At 33.9% G+C, this 22,940-nt stretch overlaps 1 protein-coding gene across 1 annotated transcript; it reads right to left on the bottom strand.

Annotated features, from left to right (window-relative positions):
• Nucleotides 1-14,693: 14,693 nt before the first annotated feature.
• LOC145792045 (uncharacterized) lies at nt 14,694-19,122 on the bottom strand. Its single transcript, XM_082872529.1, has 4 exons — nt 17,659-19,122; nt 17,123-17,575; nt 16,921-17,011; nt 14,694-16,237 (listed from the first exon to the last, which is right to left on the bottom strand). The coding sequence occupies exons 1-4, from the start codon at nt 19,120-19,122 to the stop codon at nt 14,694-14,696; spliced, it is 3,552 nt and encodes a 1,183-aa protein (XP_082728655.1).
• Between the last annotated feature and the right edge of the window lie 3,818 nt (nt 19,123-22,940).

Below are 22,940 nucleotides of genomic sequence, written 5' to 3'. Positions count from 1 at the left end.
AGAAAAAAACTTTCTAGAATTATACTTCCTCAAAGAGTATTGACTACAATTTGTTCATTTTTCTGTTTTGCTTGGACCCTACTTATACAAGTCTTTGTAAACAGATTTACAACTCGATTACAATTGTTTTAGTTGCCCCAAAACAGGGTCGAATAGAGTATTAATCCAAAACTTACTACTAACTAAAATTTGCCACCAAAACAGGGAGATATATTTTGGAACACTTTCTTATCATTCTACAATTCTAAGACAAGTTTTGCATACTATTCTAAAACAAAGCTGGAAGTAATGTCATATATATGATTAGCTCTTAGTGGGTACCTGAGTAAGAGTGACATCTTGTATAGATGATGAGGACTATACTTGATGTTGAGCTGCCATGTCAAAAGGACTAAAAGTTATTGTGACCTTATTTTTGCACACACACACATAGATATATGTAAGAAAACAATTAATAACTTATAAATTCAATCTAGGGACATGATTGACAACTAGAGTTGAGTGATCATCAAAGTTTTTTAGTTTAGCCCTCTCAATGTGACCCTACTTTGGCTAGACGTGATAAAGAGACCTCTGCAAGAAGATCAAATAGACTAAGTCATGTGATATCAAAAGAAGTATATCACGCCTACCCACTATGATACCTAATAAGATGCATCACATCTACTAAGCATAACTCTGAAGAATGAGTCAGTCCCCATGACCTAATTCTACTATAAAATGAGGTCATCTCCTGCTCGAAGTGGTCTCATGCCATCATAATACCTACCATGATTCCTAGAAGTCCCATGGTCTACCAACACTACCAATGATTGCCAACAAGGTGCAACCATATTCATGTATATATGAACGTCCATGATTTATAGAAATGAGCCTAAATATATCTCATTTAATTAACTTATGAAATAATCCAAAAGACTATTTTCAAGTTCTATAAGCAAATCTTGCTTTTTGTAACTTAAAATTAAACTATGTAGAAACAAGCAAATGCCAAAACGATTACGAAAGCATATACCATAAAATGCTCTATTTTAAAACAAATATTGTGTTTGAAAAACTGATTTTGAGTATCTCTGTTGATGAGGAAGCTTAACTACATACCATAAAACCAGTTGAATGATCCCAAAACAAATGCATGGGCAATTGGGCAAGCAACTTACTAATGATGTTTGGCCTTTATATCCATAAAAGGGTGGGTCTTTGACCATCTTCATATACCCTCAATACATTGCAAACATAGTTGACTTTTCCAAACCAATTATTTAATGAACAAAATTCATAATGTAGTATCCCACTGCATCTATGAAGTCAAGCCATAAAAATAATTTCATTTGCATATTTTAAATAAAGTAAATGATCAAATCTTCCCTTTAACATTCAACAAACATAAGATGCCAAACACTATCACAATTACAAGTAATATACATACTATTTACAAAAACAAATACACACACAAATAGAGGGCACTAGAACTCCCCATAATATAGTTCAAGAGAAGTCAATAAAGAAGGAACAAGGGATAGAAACAGACAGAATTGTAGTTCTTCCAATCTTATTTTTCTCACCTCTTAAAAATCCTAGAAAGAATGAAGAACTACTAGTTTGCACTGACCCATCAAAGCTACATATAATGGAAGCTGTATGGAATTTTCATTATTATTTGGGTAAATTACATTGACCTCCCCTGAGGTTTACCTTAATTACAAGGACCTCCCCTGCAGTTTCAAAAATAACACAGACCTCCCTTTCTTTTGAAACTAATATATAAATACCCCATTCTGTTATCCATCCGTCCAAATTCAAATAAATTCTGCTAATGTCATCCATAATTATTCTTCAAATTCCAATACTACCCTTCAAGGGAGGTAAGTGTAATTTACCCACACATACACATATATATATATATACATATATAAACACATACATATCATGCATGTAACTGTTTCTGATGCTCAAACTCTCTCTAAAATCTCTCTCTCCCCCAATTTTTGTGGCAGATAATTCAAAGGGAAAACCCTCATTACGCTGATCTAGTGAACTCTCCCAAAACCTATAGCTCGATTCGTTGTTTGTAGTTGTTGTTGTTGTTCTTCTTCACACCATAAAGTAACCTAGAGAGATTTAGAGAAGGTGGTTTGGAATCAGATAAGAAACCCATTATCAATGACACTTATTACTGTTATGGGTTTATCAAATCGAACTATGCCCAAGTTCATGACCTGGCTCATCATCTTCGTCTTCGTCACTTACATCATCTACACTCTGAAACTTGTCTCCTCTAATTCACGCAGTTGCGATGATGACCCTCTATTCACCACCACCCACAACCGTCTCGTTTCTCTCCAATCTTTTTTCATCTCCATCAACATCAACAGCTTCCGTTAGGATTTGAAGATCTGCATTGAGGATTTGATGGCCAAGCTTTTGCTTCACTGAAGCTCTCTACTCCAGAGTCTCACACTAAGCCAAGAAGACCTTTTCTCTCCCTCTATATATGTATATATATATATATAACAGATCACAAATTCATCAAATCACCACCGCCGTTGCTTCTAATTTCATCTTTGTAAACCATAATCGTCGATTGAATCCCCACATATACATACATACATACATAAATACACATATGTAGAGAGAGAGAGTGATGTGGTCAGAGTTGATTCTAGGGATCACGAGACAAATACATACATACATATATAACAGTCGAGTCAGCGAGCTCTGCCTCCAGCTCGTCGGACCACTCTCAACCCAAATCGCTAACCTGTGCATGCAGAAGGGGATAGAGAGAGACCGAGAAGCAAAGAGAAAAAGGCAGCAATAATTGCAGAAGAGGGAGAGGGAGAGAGAGAGAGAGAGAGCACACAGAGAGAATGAGAGGAAAGAGAGATGGAATGGGTACAGTGATATATATATAAGATATGTATGTGTTTATATATATATATTCTCTCTCTCTTTATATATATATGAATGAATGAGAGGGGTATTATGGTCAATTCTACTGTCAAGCTAACGTCGTTAAGGCTCTTTTAACGAGAAAGGGCTATTTGTATATTAGTATCAAAAGTAAGGGAGGTTTGTGTTATTTTTGAAACTACAGGGGAGGTCCTTGTAATTAAGGTGAACCTTAGGGGAGGTCAGTGTAATTTACCCTTATTATTTTTAATCCAAACCATTACATATAGTCAGCATAAAAAAATGACATATCTTATATAAAATGGTATGCACGCTCAATGGCAGATTGGAGGGGCAAAGTTTTGAAATCTTATTTGATTTGTAGAGCTTTTCTTCTTGGTTGGTAAATTGCCAAAAGGTGTCCCCCACCCCCAAAGGCCAATCCGAAATCTAGTAACACCCATAGAAGAGGTGGCCCCACAAGTTATTTTATGTTAATACACAAATTATTTTATGGTTATATATTTTCAATAAATTGAAATTTATTGTCACGACCCAAACCCACACTTATGGGTTTAGTGTTGTAACCGGCCAGTAATTCTTGGATTACCAAAGGCCTCTGAACAGGATAACATAAAATAGGGGCTGCGGAAGCAAATATACAAAATTATCATAGTCCATAGAACTGTGCAGACATACATGGGACATAAATTAGTCTTACATCACCTGTCACCCAATTACACAAATAGGGTCAAAGGGTACTTAGCCCAAGTACATATATACAAAACAAGCTCAACTTAAGCCTTCACATAATCCTCTCAAAAGGAACCTCCTCAGGAGGCACGGTAGTTGGCTGACAAAACAGAAACATAGGCTGTCAACTCCGGGCCTGGTCACGTGCATGTTCACCTACATACATAATATAAATAGTGAGCTGGAGCCTAGTGAATAATAACAGAGTAAAGAGGTTTAATGAATGTTGTCTATAACAGTTACAGAAAACAGACTTCAATAGTTGCCAGAATGAATTCGTAATGATGATCAGAAATCGTAGTACAAAACAAATATAGTTTCAGAGTCGTATTCATAATTAGAACTTGTAGGTAATCATACGTGGCACATTCATTAACACTAGCAGAAACAGTTGATCCATAAAGGGACGGCCATAAAGGCATACAGTTGACTCTCGTGCACGGAGACGGTACAGTTAGCTCATGTGACGTACAGTTGACCCATAAAGGACGTATACATAAGGATCCATAACAGTTGTCTCATGAGACGTACAGTTGACCCATAATTGGGACTTAACAGAACAGATAACAGATGTCCTTTGAAGCTAAGAATGCCACGAATACATTTCAGAAACATTGGACAACCATTCATTCATACAGAAAATAATATAAATAGAAACAGATCATCTTATACCATTCAGAAAATACTTATAATTGAACATAACTTTACAAAGTTATTACTCACAGATAACCGGTGGCTCCAAATAGACGGATAGAGTGGGTAATTCACTAAACTTGAGGCGCGTAACCTACATAGCATGATAGGTACATACATTAAAACACACGCTCGGATTGTACATAATTTATTTCGTTCGTTCCTAGTGTGCTTCTAGCCTTTATGGAATGAGGATGAAAAAATGTACTAGAAAATATTTTTCAAAACTTGCTAAAAACAGGGTCCACGGGCGAGCATGGCTTTCCTCGCTCGAGCAGACTTGCAAAATGTGAGGGCTCGCTTGAGCGCAACTTCCTTCACTCGAGCGGTCTTCAAACTTTGAAAAAGTACTGGTTGCTTGATTTTCATGCTCGATCCTCGCTCGAGCGTGAGACTTAAACCCTCGCTCGAGCATGACTTTTGTCGCTCAAGCGATCTGCAAAAACACACGAACTTCTAGGAGCTTGTATTTCACACTCGAGCAGACTTATGGTCGCTCAAGCGGAAGTGCACGCACTCAGAGTGGTCGCTTGAGCGTGAAAGCAGAATTCTAAAATTTCCAGATTTGCTTCCAAAGCTCAAAACTCAAACTTTAAGCATCAAAACTTGATTTTTTTGGGCCAAAACTTGAGAAACACTTAGAAACTCATAATTCATCATGAATTAAGGATCTTTTCAAGAAATTATGGCCAAATAACTCGTCAATTGTGCAAATATTCAACTTAAAATTTATGAATGATCCATGAACATGACATGCATGAATTTCTTTGAGCTTAAGCTTCTCAAAACATGATCAAATGCTACAAAACAACGTGAAACTTGATCGTTTCCCAAAATAAAGGTGAATTCAAGACATGCATGAGAGAATTCTTGAAAATCAAACTCAAAATGTGAGAAAATATGCATGTATGCACAGTATGGCTCAATACTCTTCATTTCTAACTCAATTCTTGCATCAATTAACATAATTCTTTTGTGTTCATGCATTATAGTCTAGATTTCAAGGCTTAAGGATAAAATTCTTACCTAGAGACTTGAGTTCACAAGTGTTGAAGTTGAAACTCTCAAATCCTCTTTAGTCTCAACAATTTCTTGCAAGTTACCCCTTCTCCCTTGTTGAACTCACTCTCACTTTTGGTCTCTCTCCCTTTCCTCACATTTGTAGCTCCAAAAAAAATGAAATGAGAGTGTATGGGTGCATATAAGAGTCCACTAGTGCCTTAATTAGGCTTGGATTTAATGAATTCATTAATTAGTCTTAATTGAGCACTAATTACTCTAATTTAATCATTCCGAAACGAATTTCAATTAAACCCACCATAAAATTTTAAAAATTCCAATTAACACATAAATCAAGTCAATTTCTGAATCGGATGCCGATAAGGCCTTCAATTCGCAAACCGAAATGAAAACATGAATAGATCTTTCTATGTTAAACAGATACATACACCCATAAGGCAACATATGATGCAACATTTCACTTCAATTATTTATTAGGCGTAATTAAGCATGAATTAACGTTAATCGTGGGTCAGTGTTGTTACATTTATACTATCTTCTTGTTCAACTAATAAAAGGCTGGCTTCACAACTAAATTTTATACAATAATTTATTTTTTGAGACATTAGAAGAAAATAATAATAAGTCAAAGGGTTCAAGCTTAATTAATTAGAGGTCGTGAAGTTGGCTAGACTAAAAGGTTAAGTATTTAAGTTTTGTTATAGGCTAGACTACTAATTCCCAGGCTATGGCCTCCTATTGATTGAGAAAATAAATAAATAGAATGATGAGTACAAGTTTTGATCAATGTTTTCCTGTACTAGAAATCAAAATACTCTTTTTTGATTGAGAATTTTATTTGTGGATTTAATGATATTTTTTATTTTTTATGTTAAAAATTTATCTTTTAATATAATTACATACGATGCTATTGCTATGAAAGAAATAATTAGAACTTTGTTGTCAAGTATGGCCCCTCTAGTTATAATTTTTGCTCCGCCACTGATATGTTTCAGTTAAATCATCATAAGACAGTAAATTTTATGCATAGCATAGTATCCCAAACATTGGATCACATAACAAACTTGGAAAAATAGAATTTATCTTCCCATATCATCAAATTATTACCCAAACACACCCAAAAAAAACATCTACAAAAAAAAAAAAAAAAAATCATCAACAGCCACATAAACATTGAGCAAATATCTAATATAAAATCAAAACAAACTCTAATAAAAGGATTTTTTTTTCCTTATTCATCCTTACAACAGGATTAAAAAAATAAATAAAAAACAAACAAATAAACATAGCAAAATAATGCAAGATCTTATTGAGACATTTAAACAAACACTAGCATGGCATTATATAAAATCACAATATAAATACAATAATAGTAAATCATAATTAACCTTTAATATTAAAAGATGAAAATTAATAAATTCATGGACTAGAAGATTAGACTTTCAGATTATATCAAGTTTTATACCTAAAATAAGAAGATCATAAATAAGAAAAAAAGATAGAGGTATTTTGTGTGTTTGCCTGTGTGTGTGAGAGTGAGAAAGAGAGAAAGAATACCTAATGAACTCAGTAGATTGTAGAAGATGAAAAACTTGCAAATTTGCGGAGTAGATGTTAGATAAGAGTGGCATGAAAGATGAATGATAAACCCTTACTTCATTATTTCGCTCCCGCCTCTTTATCCCGCCAAAATTTATTTTGCTTTACCAATTTCAGATTTATTGGACTTGTGGATTGGGTTAATGAACTCAAATTTGTTGGATTCGTGGATTGGATTGCTTCACCAAAAAATTAATTTTGTCCCACAACTGCTCTAAGTCTTTTAGTGTAGTTTAGTAGGTTTTTTTTTTTTTTTTGCCTTCCCATAAGTCTTGTTTCCTCTGTTTTTGTTATATATAGATATGGAGAATTGGTAATGAGGTGATGAATTGGTGTACCAAAAATTTATTTATTTATTTATTTTTAGATAAGTTTGTTCACATTTTAAATGAAAATAAATAAATATTAACTTTGGTACTTACACTCTTAATTAGATTAATTTTGACTTTTAATTTTAAATTTTTTTATCAATTTCGTCCAATTGATAATACCGTTAGTGTTTTTGACAAAAAATGATCATTGAATTAGTTGAGATTAATTTACTGAATCGAGCAAATTTATAATTTTGCTTATAAAAAAATGACCTGTGCATATTTTTCATTAAAAAATGCTAACAATTAGGGCAAATTACACTGTTGGTGCCTCTATTTTGGCTATTGTGTCATTTTAATTCATGTAATTTCAATTGAATCGATTTTGACCTTGAGTTTTTTATTGTCTCAAAAAATGCCATTAGATAGCTTGCAAAGTTTTTGGCTTAATGGCATTTCTCAAAATGCCATAAAAAGTAACTTGCACTTACTTAGTTTAGTGACATTTAAAAAAAAATGCCATTGCTAATAAAGTTTAGTGGCATCTGTTAATAAGTGTCACTAAAACAATTTCTTGTGTCATTTTTTTATCACATGCCATAAAATTGATGTTACTAGATTACATTTTTATTGTAATGATGTTGTCGCGACCCAAACCCGCCCCTATAGGTTTAGTGTCGTAACCGGCCAGTAATCTGTGATTACCAAAGGCCTAACTGAACCAGCAAACGAACGGGACTAGCGGGAGCTAATACATAAGAAAGTAAAACGTCCAACACGCTATTAACTTACATGAGACAAAACGCATTGCTATATATATGTATACATATGTATATCAAGGTATCACAAGTATGTTAAAATACAACCGAAAGAGGGAAGTCATCCCCACCAACAACAAATATAACGCTAGTGACAACCGACTATACACGGGGGTGAGTTCCAAAAGAGTGATCACTGGGTCACCAGCGTTCCGGCAAATGGGAATCTCGATGTGAGGCACAAAAGGGTGCTCAACAAAACTGAAGCAAAACCGTCGCCACTACGTCCCCTCCTGAACTGGATCACCTACAATACATATATCAAAACGTGAGCTAGAGTCCATTGAATAACAGCTGTGGAAAGGGGTTTTGAATGATGATCATAATGTAAGGCAAACCACAAACTGAACAGATTCTTATCTTATACAGAAAGCATAAAAGTATACGCGGTACATCCCACAACAAACTCATACAGACGGTTTAGAAAACTAAACAGGCAGTCATAAAGACTGGTACTTAGATATGATGGCCATCAACATAATAAACAGGAGTTCCAGCAATTGGAACTAATAGAGAGCTCTGCAATATTACGGGTAGGTGTTAAGGACGCCACAAAATACAGTGTAGTAAAATAGGATCATCATTCATTAAGCATAAAAGAAGCACGTCAGAACAGAAAATAATATAAAGCAGAAAAGAGATACTTTAGATTTAAACATATCTTTACAATAGTGTTACTCACAGTTGGCTTCGCGAATTACGTGGCTGGGACGTGGTGGTTGACCTACACAAACAGATACAAGCATAACATGTTTACTTTATTGTGCAATTAATTACTTGTTCTATAACTTATTAATTAGTTGGCCTAATTGTTCCGTATTCTTTTTACTGTCCGTGTAATGCATATGATCCTCAAATATATGCGGAAATCATGCCAACAGAGGCCTCGAAAGATGGAGAAGTGAAGTAGAAAACTGACACTAGGTCTGCCAATGTGTTGCACGTGCGGAGCCCCTTGGCCACACGTACGGGATTCTCACCGCACGTGCGTCGGATGGTGCAATTATTTCAGAATGTAAGGTGCCTCTCCTCTGTTTTTCTCACGTGCGGCCTCCCCGCCACATGTGCGACCTTGCCTCCCGCACGTGTGGTTCCCCATACCGTACATGCGGTTCTGGGTGTTCCAGAACTGAAATTCTGCTATGTTTTTTTAGCTTCAATCCTCCAAAAATCAAACCCAAAGTTGAACAAATCAGTCCTTAAAACTTACAAAAACATGATGAAAAAGTAAATTCTAAGTGCAAACCAACATCATAAGTTCAAACAAACTCATTGGTATTGGAAAAGAAAAGATCAAAACTTTGAGTGTAACTTTCCCAACTCAAATCCATAAATTCCTTCCTCCAACTACCAAAGATCAAGCAAAAGAAAGGAATTGAACATAATTGATGCTATGTATGCCATATATGAACATGAAATCTTGAATTTAGGGTTCTTGGCATAACCTACACTACTCCAATTCCTAAACCAATGCAAATTCTCCCATCTCATATGTTAATTCCCAAGGTTGAGACAAGAATTCTTACCTTAGCTTATGGAATTGTGAAAGATTGACTCTAACCCTCTTGCTACTCTTCTCTTTCTCTTCTCTTTCTTCTCTAAAACTCTAGAATTCTCTCTCTCTCTCTCTCTCCTTCCCTCTTATTTGAGTTCAACACACACACATATGTATAAGTTATCTAATTTACTTAACTTGAATTAATTAAATTAGAATCACGTCAATTAAATTATTTCTTACCGTAACCCAAGTTACCTTAACCCCACCTTGTCTAATTAAGGTGTATTAGGCTCTAACCACTTAATCCATTATCTCATTTATGCCCTGACAATTTAGCGAGTCAGACGGGTCTTTTTCATACCTTAACACCTCTGTCAAGCAAAATATGATGCACATGATACATGGTACACACGTAACACAGAGACAAATGGAGAATGCACTTATAAACACGTAATTAAAGTAAATCATAGAATTAACGGCTAACTAAAGAGGCGGGTGTTACAGATATGGCACTTCTTTATTGAATGCCACTAAAGCCTTTTATATTTGTGGCTCTATGACATTTTTCTAAGACGTGCCACAAAATATTATTTTGGTGACATTTTTTTAAAAAAAATATGCCATTAGTATAGTGTAGTGTGGGGTGTTTGGCAATAAAGATATTGGCTTTTTTTTTTTTGGTTAAAGTCCACAAAAAGATAAAAATATGTGAAAATAATTAATAAAACAAAATGTCATATCAAATCCATAATTATTTTACTTTTTCTCTTACAAAATCACATCTGACTATAAAAAATTTCAACTATCTTCTCAAACACAAAAAATTTAGCCTACTAAAATAGTCAAAAACTAAAATAACATACTAAAATAACAACTTCCCAAACACTCACTATATTTGACAGGATTAAACAGCGTAAACGCAATACTGATTATCATAGAGGAAGTAAAAATAGTTTTTTTTATTTATTTTTTAATTTTTTTAGTTTGTTTACTCAAGATGGACTAAAAAATATAAAATGACATAGTTTTTTTAAAAAAAAAAAAAACTTAAAAAATAAAAGAGTTTTTTTTGGGTTTGTCCCCAAACACTCCCTAGATTTCCGTCCATGTACATGATATGTTTCTAAAAGAAGGCCCAAGAGATTGAACTGTTTAACCCCAGAAAAATAATGTATGGCAAATTACACTAACAGTCCCTATAGTTTAGGACTTGTCTTACTTTAGTCTTTGACTTTTTAATTGTGACATATTTGATCCTGAATTTTGAATCTTGCTCCAAATAAGGACAATTAACATACCATTGCTTAATTTCAAGGGTAAAATAGTCAATTTGATAAAATATAAACTAATTTGACAAAAATAAATGTCAAAAAAATATTTTAAAATTTTTAAAAATTATTTCCACCCACCAAAAATAAAATTATGTAAAATTGATAAAAATTAATAAAAGTTACATTATTAATTTTTAAAAGTTAATTTTACATGATTATCATCCAAATACATAATTAAAATTAATTTGGTAAAAAAAAAATAAAGGTCTAAAATATTTATCAATTTTATATAATTTTATTTTTAGTAGGTAGAAATAATTTTTAAAAAATCAAAAAAAAATTTTTAACATTTATTTTTGTCAAATTAATTTATATTTTATCAAATTGACAATTTTACTCTTGAAAAATCCAATAATATATTCAATTGCCCTTATTTGAAACAAGATTCAAAATTCAGGGTCAAATGTGTCACAATTGAAAAGTCAGGGACCAAAATGATACAAGTCCCAAACTATAGGGACTATTAGTGTAATTCACCCAATAATGTAAAAATCTTGCTCATAAAATCCTTTATTATTATTATTATTATTATTATTATTATTATTATTATTATTTATAATAGACTAGCGTATGCCCGTGCCTAAAGGCACGGTATAAATAATATTGTGATCAAAATACAGTTGTAAATCATACGTATCATATTAAAATTTATAAAGTCCGTAATATTTTTTGACAAAAATATTGAAAAAATATTTAAAAAAATACTATTCTTTTTAAAAAATTGTAACAATTTTACTTGTATCACACGCTTTATAAAACTCGAATAAAATAACAGCAAAATAGTCCAAAACTCTGGTGATGCAGCCCACAAAGAAGCACCGAAATACTCCCACTGCCAACAAACAATAATTATTCTGTTGTTTATACCCATTAATATATATAATACTACCAAAATAAATAATTATTATGTTGTTTAAGAATTTCAATTCAGTAGGCTATCCATCAAACAATAAAAGCTAAATAAATTAAGATTCTAAAAATAAAAATAATAATGAATATAGTATTGTAATTTTCCAAAAATTGTGGAATTTTCGGACCCCCCTTCCCTTGTTGGTAATGGGTCACCCAAAGCTTTTTTTTTTCTTTTTTTCTTTTTTTTTTCTTTAGACTTCACTCTCTATCACTTTTCTTGCTTGCTTTTTCCATCTAGCCAATGACATTCTGTCCGCATAGTCTTCGTTTTGATGAACCAATTTCTAGAGCCTTCAAAACTTATAACATCTTGAAAGTGCTTAAAAAGTTTAACTATCCTTGGCAACAACCATAATTTATCTGGCAATAGATTCTAACACATTCAGATTTTAACACCTTCAAACTACTGAGTTATGGGCTGATAAATAATACAATTCTAATTTATGATGAGTTTGATGAGTTTAAAATTTTGAGTTATAGTAAAGTAGTTTCTAATCAAGCAAGTCCCCAGGGTTGGTTTGAAGGTTTAAAAACGTATCACCCATAAAAGTAATGAGTCACCTAGTGTACATCCGTGTCTAAATTAATTATAAGATTAAAATATAATTAAATTTAAAAGTATTGATTTAAAATGTAATTTATCAAATTTATTGACTTTGAAATGAATTTTGTAAAAGTACTCAACATAAATACACCCCAATAAAATTGAAGTAAAAATTGAAAAATATAATTTCTTATAAGAAAAACTCTTCTTTTCAGTTTTTGAACAAATCACACTACTATCATTATTTCTATTCTCTTTCTCAAAATTCACTTTTATGATCATTTTTTTAACATAACCCAATCTAAACCTAATTTAAATTGAGTTTTAAAAAAAAAAAAAAAATTCTACATAAACATAACTCAAAACTCAATTTAAACTCAATTTTCATACAAATTTAAATTCACCATTTTTTTAAAACAGAACTCAATTTAAACTCTATTTAAATTTTGAGTATAAATTATTCCACCAAAAAAAAAACAAAAAAACCAAACATTTTCTACAAATATTTTTCAAAAATAGTGGATTTAAAAAACAAATAAAAAAATTTAAACCCACTTTTTTTTGTGTGGTGTTGTACCGAGTGACCCCCTAACCTCTCTTCACTATCTCCCACTCATTCTTCCTCTCCATCTTCCGCCCTTTCTCTCTCTAATCTCTCCAGAAAGGTCTTTTTTCTCATTCTCTCCTTTTAATCAACACCTGTTCTCTCTCTTTCTCATTCTCTCGTCTCTTTCTCAGTTTTAACGTTTAAAAAAACAAATCTTAGAAAAACAAATATAAACTCAAATCTTAGAAACACAAACCCAAACATCCCTCAAAATCGAAATTCTCAAACATCCATGCCTCGTGGGTTGCCAAAAGGAGGCTTTTAGCCCGGACCAAAATAACCAAGAAATTAAAAATTTAAAAATCAATCCACATCCCAAACAGCAAAATAAAAATCAATCCACAAAATAACCAAAAAAATTAAATTTTAAAAATCAATCCACATCCCAAATAGCAAAATAAAAATCAATCCACAAAATAACCAAAAAAATTAAATTTTAAAAATCAATCCACATCCCAAATAGCAAAATAAAAATCAATCCACAAAATAACCAAAAAAATTAAAAATTTAAAAATCAATACACATCCAAACAGCAAAATAAAAATCAATCCACAAAATAATCCAAAAAATTAAATTTTAAAAATCAATTCACATCCTAAACAGCAAAATAAAAATCAATCCAAAAAATAACAAAAAAAATTAAATTTTAAAAATCAATCCACATGTCCAAACAGTGGCTATGGAGATGGTCTGAGGAGGAAAAAATAAGCTTTATTCATTGAAATTACCTTTCACAACAGTGTTGTCCATAGGAAAAAAAGAAGTAAAGATTCAAACCTTGAACACAAACCCAAACATCCCCCAAAATTTAAATTCTCAAACATCCATGCCCTGTGGGGGTACAAAAGGAGGCTTTTTGCCCAGACCAAAATAACCAAAGAAATTAAAATTTTAAAAATCAATCCACATTCCAAACAGCAAAATAAAAATCAATCCACAAAATAACCAAAAAAAATTAAATTTTAAAAATCAATCCACATCCCAAACAACAAAATAAAAATCAATCCATCAAATAACCAAAAAAATTAAAAATTTAAAAATCAATACACATCCCAAACAACAAAATAAAAATCAATCCACAAAATAACCAAAAAAATTAAAAATTTAAAAATCAATCCACATCTCAAACAGCAAAATAAAAATCAATCCACAAAATAACCAGAAAAATTAAATTTTAAAAATCAATTCACATCCCAAACAACAAAATAAAAATCAATCCACAAAATAACCAAAGAAATTAAATTTTAAAAATCAATCCACATGCCCAATTAGTGGCTATGGAGATAGTTTGAGGAGGAAAAAATAAGTTTTATTCATTGAAATTACCTTTCACAACAATGCTGCCCATAGGGAAAAAAGTAGTACAGATCCAAACCGCCCATGTCCAATTCAAAACCAATTGATTATTTTAACAAATCCAAACACACACAAGTTGAAAACAGAGAGATATGGAAGAGATGAAAACAGGGAATTTCTGTATGTATATTGATATGTCTATCTGTGTTGTTTAGCTCCTTTATATAAAGGAGTTACAAGCCGAAAGAGAAAACATTAATGATGAAAGCATTACTAACATAATAAGTAAAGTAGCACTAACATAGCACTAACATATAATATGCTAACAGCTACAATCATGGCTAACCCACTGATTGTGTAGTTTAATATAACAAAGCTAAATTCCTTCAATTACTCAATATGATTTCCAACACTCCCCCTCAAGTTGGAGAGTGAATGTTGAGAAGTCCCAACTTGTGACTCAGGTAATTGAAGCTATCCCGCCCCAAGGCTTTCGTAAATATGTCTGCAAGCTCATCTCGTGAAGAAATGTAGATTGGAGAAATTTCACCAGCTTGTAGCATCTCTCTCACAATGTGACAATCTATTTCAATATGTTTCGTTCTTTCGTGATAAACAGGATTTTCCGCTATATGCAATGCAGCTTGATTATCACAATACAAAGGAGCAAGGCCTTTTTGGTTGACTCTTAAATCTCGCAATATATATCGCAGCCATGTAATTTCAAGGCATGTGTTCGCCATGGCCCTGTACTCGGCTTCTGCAGATGAACGAGCCACAGTTGGCTGTTTCTTGGATTTCCATGAGACAAGAGAGTGACCTAGAAACACACAATAACCTGTAGTTGATCTTCTTGTTGTTGGACAACCTGCATGATCTGAATCACAATAAGCTTTCAACTCAAGATTGTTTATAGCCGGGAAAAACAATCCTTGGCCAAGTGTACCCTTAATGAATCGCAAGACACGAAGTGTGGCCTCCATGTGTGGTTTTCTGGGTTGGTGCATAAACTGACTCAAATTCTGAACTGCAAAAACAATGTCTGGTCTTGTGACAGTAAGATAAATTAATTTTCCAACCAACCTCCTATATCTCGTTGGATCATTGAGTATAGCACCATCTGTGGTTTGTAATTTCACATTTTGTTCCATTGGACACTTTTCTGGCCATGCCCCCGTTAAACCTGCATCTTGTAAAATATCTAGAGCATATTTCCGTTGGGACAAAAAAAGACCTTTCTTGGATCGCGAAAATTCAATGCCTAAAAAATACTTCAAGTCACCGAGATCCTTGATGCGAAACTGTTTGAGAAGGAAAGATTTAAGGTGTTCCATTTCTTCAAGATTATTGCTTGTAATGATAATATCATCAACGTAGATGAGCACTCCTGTAAAAGAATCGCCATTAACTTTGGTAAAGAGGGAATAGTCAGCCATAGATTGGTGAAAACCCGCTTTCTTAATAGCAGTTGAAAATTTGGAGAACCAGTTACGAGAAGCTTGTTTTAGCCCATAAAGAGATTTATTAAGCCGACACACCAGATTCTCCCCCTGTCGGCAAAGGCCAGGAGGAGAAACCATATAGACCTCCTCATGCAAGTCACCATGGAGGAAGGCATTTGTAACATCAAGTTGGTGAAGAAACCAATTACGAGCAGTAGCAATAGACAAAAGACAACGGAGAGTAATAAGCTTGGCAATAGGAGAGAAAGTCTCAATGTAATCAACACCCTCGATTTGGGTGTAACATTTGGCGACGAGACGAGCTTTGTAACGCTCAATGGTGCCATCAGATTTGTATTTGAGTTTAAACACCCATTTGCAACCAATGGGTTGATGACCAGCCGGTAAGGGCATAAGGGTCCAAGTGCGATTGAGTTGCAATGCATCTAGCTCAACCGTCATAACAAGTAGCCAGTTAGGATCTAAAGCAGCTTGAGCATAGGAAGTGGGCTCAGTGGGGCCTGAAATGTTAGTAAGAAACACACGGTGCGAAGGAGAAAAACGGTGAGCGGAAAGGTAATGAGACAAGGGGTGTTTAGTACCTGAAGGAAGAGCCGGCAGCGAGGATGACGGAGCAGGGGAAGCAGAAGCAAAAGACAGAAGGTAATCGCGGTGCCAAAGAGGGGGCTGCGTAGAACGAGTCGAGCGACGTTGGGGCAGGGAAGGAGGAACAGAGGTAGGAGAAGGAGGCAACGAGGTAGGCGAAGGTGGAGGATTTTGGGAGGAAGCGGGTGCGGGTGCGGATACGGGTGCGGATGCATGGGTAAGGAGGAGGTGTGGTCTGGTTGAGAAAGAGGTAAGACAGTAGGGCGAGTGCAAATTGGGTTGGAAGGAGAGTTGGGCTGGTAAGGAAAAAAAGTTTCAAAAAATTTGACATCCCGACTCACAAGAAAAGTTTTAGAATCCAAGTCATAAAGTTTGTAACCCTTGTGGCCGGTGGGATAACCAAGAAAGACACAACGTCGTGCATGGGAGGCAAACTTATGAGCAGGATGAACAACGGTAGCATAACACAAACATCCAAAAACACGAAGATGGGCAAGAGGCGGTAGTTTATGATAAAGTAACTCAAAGGGAGATTTATTGGCCAACAAAGGGGTAGGTAAATGATTAATGAGGTATACAGCGGTTAGCACACACTCACCCCAAAAAGACAAGGGAATGTGTGATTGAAAACGCAAAGCACGAGCAATGTTAAGAATATGCCGGTGTTTGCGCTCAACCACCCCATTTTGCTAAGGAGTGGAAACACATGAGCGTTGAAATTCGACACCAGTATTAAGAAAAAAATCCCGCATGGAAATAAATTCGGAGCCATTATCGCTTCTAAGAGTTTTGATGCTAACATTAAACTGATTATAGACTAGGGCAAAGAAAGCTTTAAGCAAGGCCTGTGTTTCAGATTTGTATGTCATCAAGAAGACCCAAGTACATCTAGTAAAATCATCCACAATTGTAAGGAAGTAACGTGCACCAGTATGTGAGGGAATGCGATGTGGACCCCAAATATCACAATGAAGTAATTCAAATGGTGAAATAGTTAATGTTGTACTTAAGGGAATGCGGATTTGCTTAGCCATAGGACAAACAACACAATCATTATTAAATGAAATAGACATTGAGGGAAACAATTTAGATAAGAGTTGAAGACGAGCTGATGAAGGATGCCCAAGACGTTGGTGCCAGATTAAGGACGGTGATGAGACATGACAGGAAAGTGGGGCTGTGGTCAACGGCGACATGTAGTAGAGTCCATTATTCTGCTTCCCCCAGCCAATCATCTTCCCCGAAGCCAAGTCCTGGATGACACAAAAATCAGCAAAAAGAATGATGCAGCAATGAAGGGATTTGGTGAGTTTACTAGAAGACAGTAAATTTAAACGAAAAGAAGGAGGTCTAAAGTGATGTCTTTATTGAAAAGAATGGTGCCTGTAGAATCAATAGGAACTGACGATCCTGTAGGTAAGGTAATGGAAGGAATAGGAGATGGATGACTATGAGAAAAAAAAGAGGAATCGGATGTGATATGATCCGTGGCTCCACTGTCAAGAATCCATGAATGAGAAAAAATTGAATTAATGGATGGAATAGAGGGATGAAACTGACTTGCTGCATTAGCAAAGACATCGGAGGTTTCGAAGGATGATTTGGACAAGTTTGCCATGGCAGTGGTGAGTTGTTTGCATTGCTCCTCAGAAAGTCCAGCAAGAACCTGGTGCAAGATATGGGTTGCCGAATCAGAATGACTAGCAAGGTTTCTGTGGGTTGGCTGCTGTTGTGTGGAAGGGTCCATGGCGTGAACTTGGTGGATGGAATGGTTTCCACGCGGATTGGTGTTGTTTCGTTTGTTCCGATCACGCTGTTGTTGTTGAATATAGCCATGATTGTCTGCATTGGTGCCCTTTCCACGAAACAACCTGTGTCCAGGCGGGTATCCATGTAATTTGTAACACGTCTCGATATTGTGTCCATCACGATCACAGTAGGAGCAATGTAGATCAAAAGAGGATGAACGATCTCCGAACTGATTTGGATTTCCGGAACGAGAAGAGTGATTGAAGGATGAACGATCTCCTGACAGATTTTGGGTTCCAAAACGAGAAGAGTTGGAGCCTTTGTACTTATGCACTGTTGCAGCAACAGAAAAGTTTTCTGTTGAGGAGGAACCAATTTCCCGTTGTTTTTCTTCTTGAGTAATTAAAGAATATGCCTTCCGAACACTTGGTAATGGATTTATGAGAAGAATCTGACCACGTATGGCATTGTAAGACTCATTTAGACCCATGAGAAATTGCATAATTTGATCTTGTTCCCGTTGTTCACTGTAAACCTTCATTCCACCACAAGAACAAGTGGGTTGAGTTTTATAGGATGCAAGTTCATCCCATAAAGCTTTGAGTTTTGTATAGTATGTGGAGATAGGCATAGAACCTTGTGCATGTGAACTGATTGATTTTTGGATCTGGAAAATTCGTGGAGCATTGCCTAGAGAAAAACGATCATGGAAATCGTTCCAGATCTCATGTGTCGTCTCAGCGTACACAACACCATCTGCTAAATCTGCTTCAACGGAGTTGAGAAGCCATGAGAGAACCATTTTGTCACAGCGTTCCCACAAGGCATAATCGATAGGCTTCTTGGTTGTGTGCGGGGCTTTGATCGTACCATTAACAAAACCAAGTTTGTTTTTGGCAGTGAGAGCAATCACCATGGAGCGTCTCCATGTTGCATAATTGTTTCCGTCAAGACGCTTCGAGACCAGGAAAAAGCCTGGATGATCTGATGGGTGAATAAACAAAGGGCTTGAGGGTTCAACCATGGAGTCCTTATTCTGGTTGTCACCCATGTTGAGTGAAGGCAAGGGTGTGGAAACCCTTGAAAGCTTCAAACAATAAGGATATCAAGAATCACCCAAACCTTGCTCTGATACCATGAAAACAGAGAGATATGGAAGAGATGAAAACAGGGAATTTCTGTATGTATATTGATATGTCTATCTGTGTTGTTTAGCTCCTTTATATAGAGGAGTTACAAGCCGAAAGAGAAAACATTAATGATGAAAGCATCACTAACATAATGAGTAAAGTAGCACTAACATAGCACTAACATATAATATGCTAACAGCTACAATCATGGCTAACCCACTGATTGTGTAGTTTAATATAACAAAGCTAAATTCCTTCAATTACTCAATATGATTTCCAACACAAGTCAAACCCATTTCAAAACCAATTGATTATTTTGACGGTGGAGGAATGAGGCGCTGTGGCGGGAGAAGAAATGAAGAGGTGCTGTCTGTGGAGATCGGAGGTGACGCAGTGATGGAGACGACGTAAAGCGGCGTGGCTGTGGAGAGAGTTTGAGACCTGAGAAGTTTGAAGAGAGAGAGAGAACAAACATGAGATGTTTGCTCTCTTATGCAACGTTGCTTCGTGGGGTAGTGAATGGGGCTGCTGATGCCTGATGATGATGAGATGAAACTGTGGTTTGCAAAGAGAGACCGTGAGTGACAAATGAAAGTTAAGGATCATCTCAGCCGTCCATTAAAATAAATCCTGACCATTAAAATGTCCTAATAGGACAATTGTCTCTAAGACAAATTTAAAAATCCTCTTCCCTTATTATATAGATGGTACTATGTAATTGTACGTACAATTAATTTAATATTTAAACAAATTATACATGCTTTATTTTTGCTATCAAGTATTTTCATTAACTGCATTCACACTTCCCAAATTGATTATAATCTTTCACTACTCAGTGAAAAAAATTAAACTCCTTAAAACTTTAAAAAAATATATATAAAAAGTTGAACACGAGGCCACGCCACGATGCCACATATTTGAAGAAATTTAGTGTCAACACGATTTGACAAAAATATTTTAATAACCAATTCATCATTTGACAACAATAGCTTTTAAATTAATTTTTGAATAAATTATAAATACTATCTTTAAAATTTTATTAAAATATAAATCGCCTCTTGTGCTTCGGAAAATTACATTCCACCTTCTGAAATTTCTAATTTTATAATAAATCATTCATTTTATTAATAAATTATCAAATCAATTAACAGTTTTTAATGATGCTCTAAATATGTTTCAATTAATAATTTAAGTAATTTTATTATTGTATAGAAGAGTAATTATAAATTTCTTTTTTTAATTAATTCTATTAAATAAAAAAATTTAACGAGAAGTATTTGGAATTTTTCAAATTATAAAAAATAATTTATACTTTAAATAAATTTTAAGAAGTGTATTTATAATTTACTCTTAACGTTTAGGCATTTTAAGTAGTTTCTTTTCTGTATTTACCTTTGCTTCTCGAATAAAAATTTACCGACTTTATTATGTTATAATATTCAAATAAAGACAGCGAAAAAACTAAAACAAAAAATTGCCAAATGATTACAAGAGTAACAAGACATAATAATAATGCCATCAAGACAAAAATAAAAATAACAATTATTTACTTAATAGATATGCTTACATGCTGCAGATATACTTGTATTCTATGGGGTCTTTTGGGAAGAAAATAAAAAATCAATTTTTAGTTTTTTACCTATTTTGAATCATCATCTCTCATATTTTTTACTTATAAAAAGACAAAATACATTAAAACAATCAAAAAGTCAATTTTTTACTAACTTTTCAAAACACTCCTCTAGACAAAAGTAAATTATTGTCATCATGCATTTAGCGTATTATGGCCTCTCTTAAGAGCTGCGTTAAAAGTTACTTCTTAACTTTTAACTCTTTTTGGAACATATCATCTCTCATATTTTTTACATATTTTTTTTCCAAAAAAAAGTCAATAAAAGCCAAAAAATCAGCTTTTAACTATCTTCTCAAAACACTTCTATATTAAGGTTGTGTTTGGTTTAAGGATTTGGATAGTGATTTAAAAAAATAAAGTGAAAAGGTGGATAAAATATAATTATATTTCATCTATCTTTTTTCATTTTTCTTTTTATCCATTAACCAAACACAAGTAGGTTGAATTTTTTTGAAATTTAGATATATATTTGAGAGAATTTAAAGGTCTATATGATCTACCACGAGTCTCATTTTTATAAGTTGAATTTACTTTATAGGCTTTTTAGTATATATCATTTATGAAAAAAATTACATCAATACCCACCAACAATTGAATAAATTAAATATCAAGAAAGGGATATCATAGGTTTTCAATTTTATTTCACCACTTAATTCTTGTTTGTTTTTTCATTCTCCTTTTTCTAACAGAGTTAAAAATGAAAAACACACAAACTTACCAAAAAATTAGGACTTGCCACAGACAGAATAAAACAAGCATGCAAATACTTTTCATTTACATAATTGATAGGAAAATGATTTTTCTCCCGAATTTTTCTTCCCCGAATCCCCCGACTGCTCAAAACGAGGGCAGTTTCCTTTTTTTTTCTTTTATTTCTTTTTTCTTCCCTCCTTTATGTCTGAAATGCAGAGAGGAAGAGGGAGAGGGAGAGGGAGAGGAAGAGAAAGAGAAAGAGAGAAAGAGAAGAGAAGGGAAGAGAGAATGAAAAGAGAGAGAGAGAGAGGGTCGAGGCCGTCACCGATCGCCGCCTCCGCCGATCGAGGGTCGAGGCCGTCGCAGCCCAACCCGATTTTGTTTTTTTTTTTTCTAGATCTGAAATGAAGGGAAAAAAATAAAAATGTTGATGATGGTGATGGTGATGGTGATGTTGATGATGAAGATGAATGGTTGAAATGGTTGAATTTTTTTTTTTTTTTTGTGGATCTGTTTTTTTTTTTTCTGGATCTGAGATGATATTGATGATGAAGATGAATGGTTGATGTTGGTCTCGGTCTCTCTCTCTCTCTCTCGCTCTTCTTCTTCTTCTTCTTCCTTCCCTTCTTCTTCTTTTTTGATTTTCTTCTTCTGAAAAAAAAAGTAAAACGACAAAACGACGTCGTTTTGATTTCGGGGGGATTCGAGAAAGGGCAAATTCGAGCTACATAACATTACTATAATTGATATTATCACATATTTTTGTAGTCGTTTCTAAATTTATTTCTAAATTTAATCACAAAAAACAAAATAAGTTTTTTAACTCAATAAGACAAAACATCACATTCAATCCATAATCATTACATTCTTTCTATCACAAAAAAACCAAAAGGCCTTCCCAAACCAGGCATTTTAGTCCCAGGCTAAAATAACCTAAAAAACCCAAAAATTAACCCATTTCCCAAACGAACCCAAATATGTTTATAATCTCAATGCATTGTTTATAAATTAATAAAAAATAATGACAATATATTGAAATATTATACACTATGGCCTTGTTTGGCAAAGTTTTTTTTTTTTTTTTTTTTTTTTGCTGCTTTTTGAGCTAAAATCTATAAAAAGACAAAATATGTTAAAATAGTTAATAAAATAAAATGTCACATCAAAACCATAATTATTTCACCTTTTTTTTTCTCTCACAAACAGTACATCCAATTACAAAAAAAATTCACTAATCTTCCCAAATACAAATATTATAGCGTACTAAAATAGTCAAAAACTAAAATAGCTTACTAAAATAGTCAATTTCCTAAACAAGACCTATGTTTAATTTTGAATTTTGAATTTTTTATATTTTTGTCCTTTTTTCTCAGTATTTTAACTAATTTTTATTTTTTACACCTAACCTAAATG

The sequence above is a fragment of the Camellia sinensis genome, chromosome 5, assembly GCF_055761805.1.
Source record: "Camellia sinensis isolate YWXY chromosome 5, ASM5576180v1, whole genome shotgun sequence".
NCBI classification, from domain to species: Eukaryota; Viridiplantae; Streptophyta; class Magnoliopsida; order Ericales; family Theaceae; genus Camellia; species Camellia sinensis.
Note: the sequence above shows the minus strand (reverse complement) of the source record. Positions and strands in the feature narration are given on the sequence as shown.

Bases quoted from the DNA above. Each gene is read 5' to 3' on its own strand.
- LOC145792045 (XM_082872529.1), bottom strand. From the start codon at position 19,122: ATGGGTGACAACCAGAATAAGGACTCCATGGTTGAACCCTCAAGCCCT. The intron at 17,576-17,658 runs GTTTAAATTTAC...TGTGTCATCCAG, and splicing joins CTTTAGACCTCCTTCTTTTC to GACTTGGCTTCGGGGAAGAT. The intron at 17,012-17,122 runs GTTAGCATCAAA...TCCACTCCTTAG, and splicing joins TAGTCTATAATCAGTTTAAT to CAAAATGGGGTGGTTGAGCG.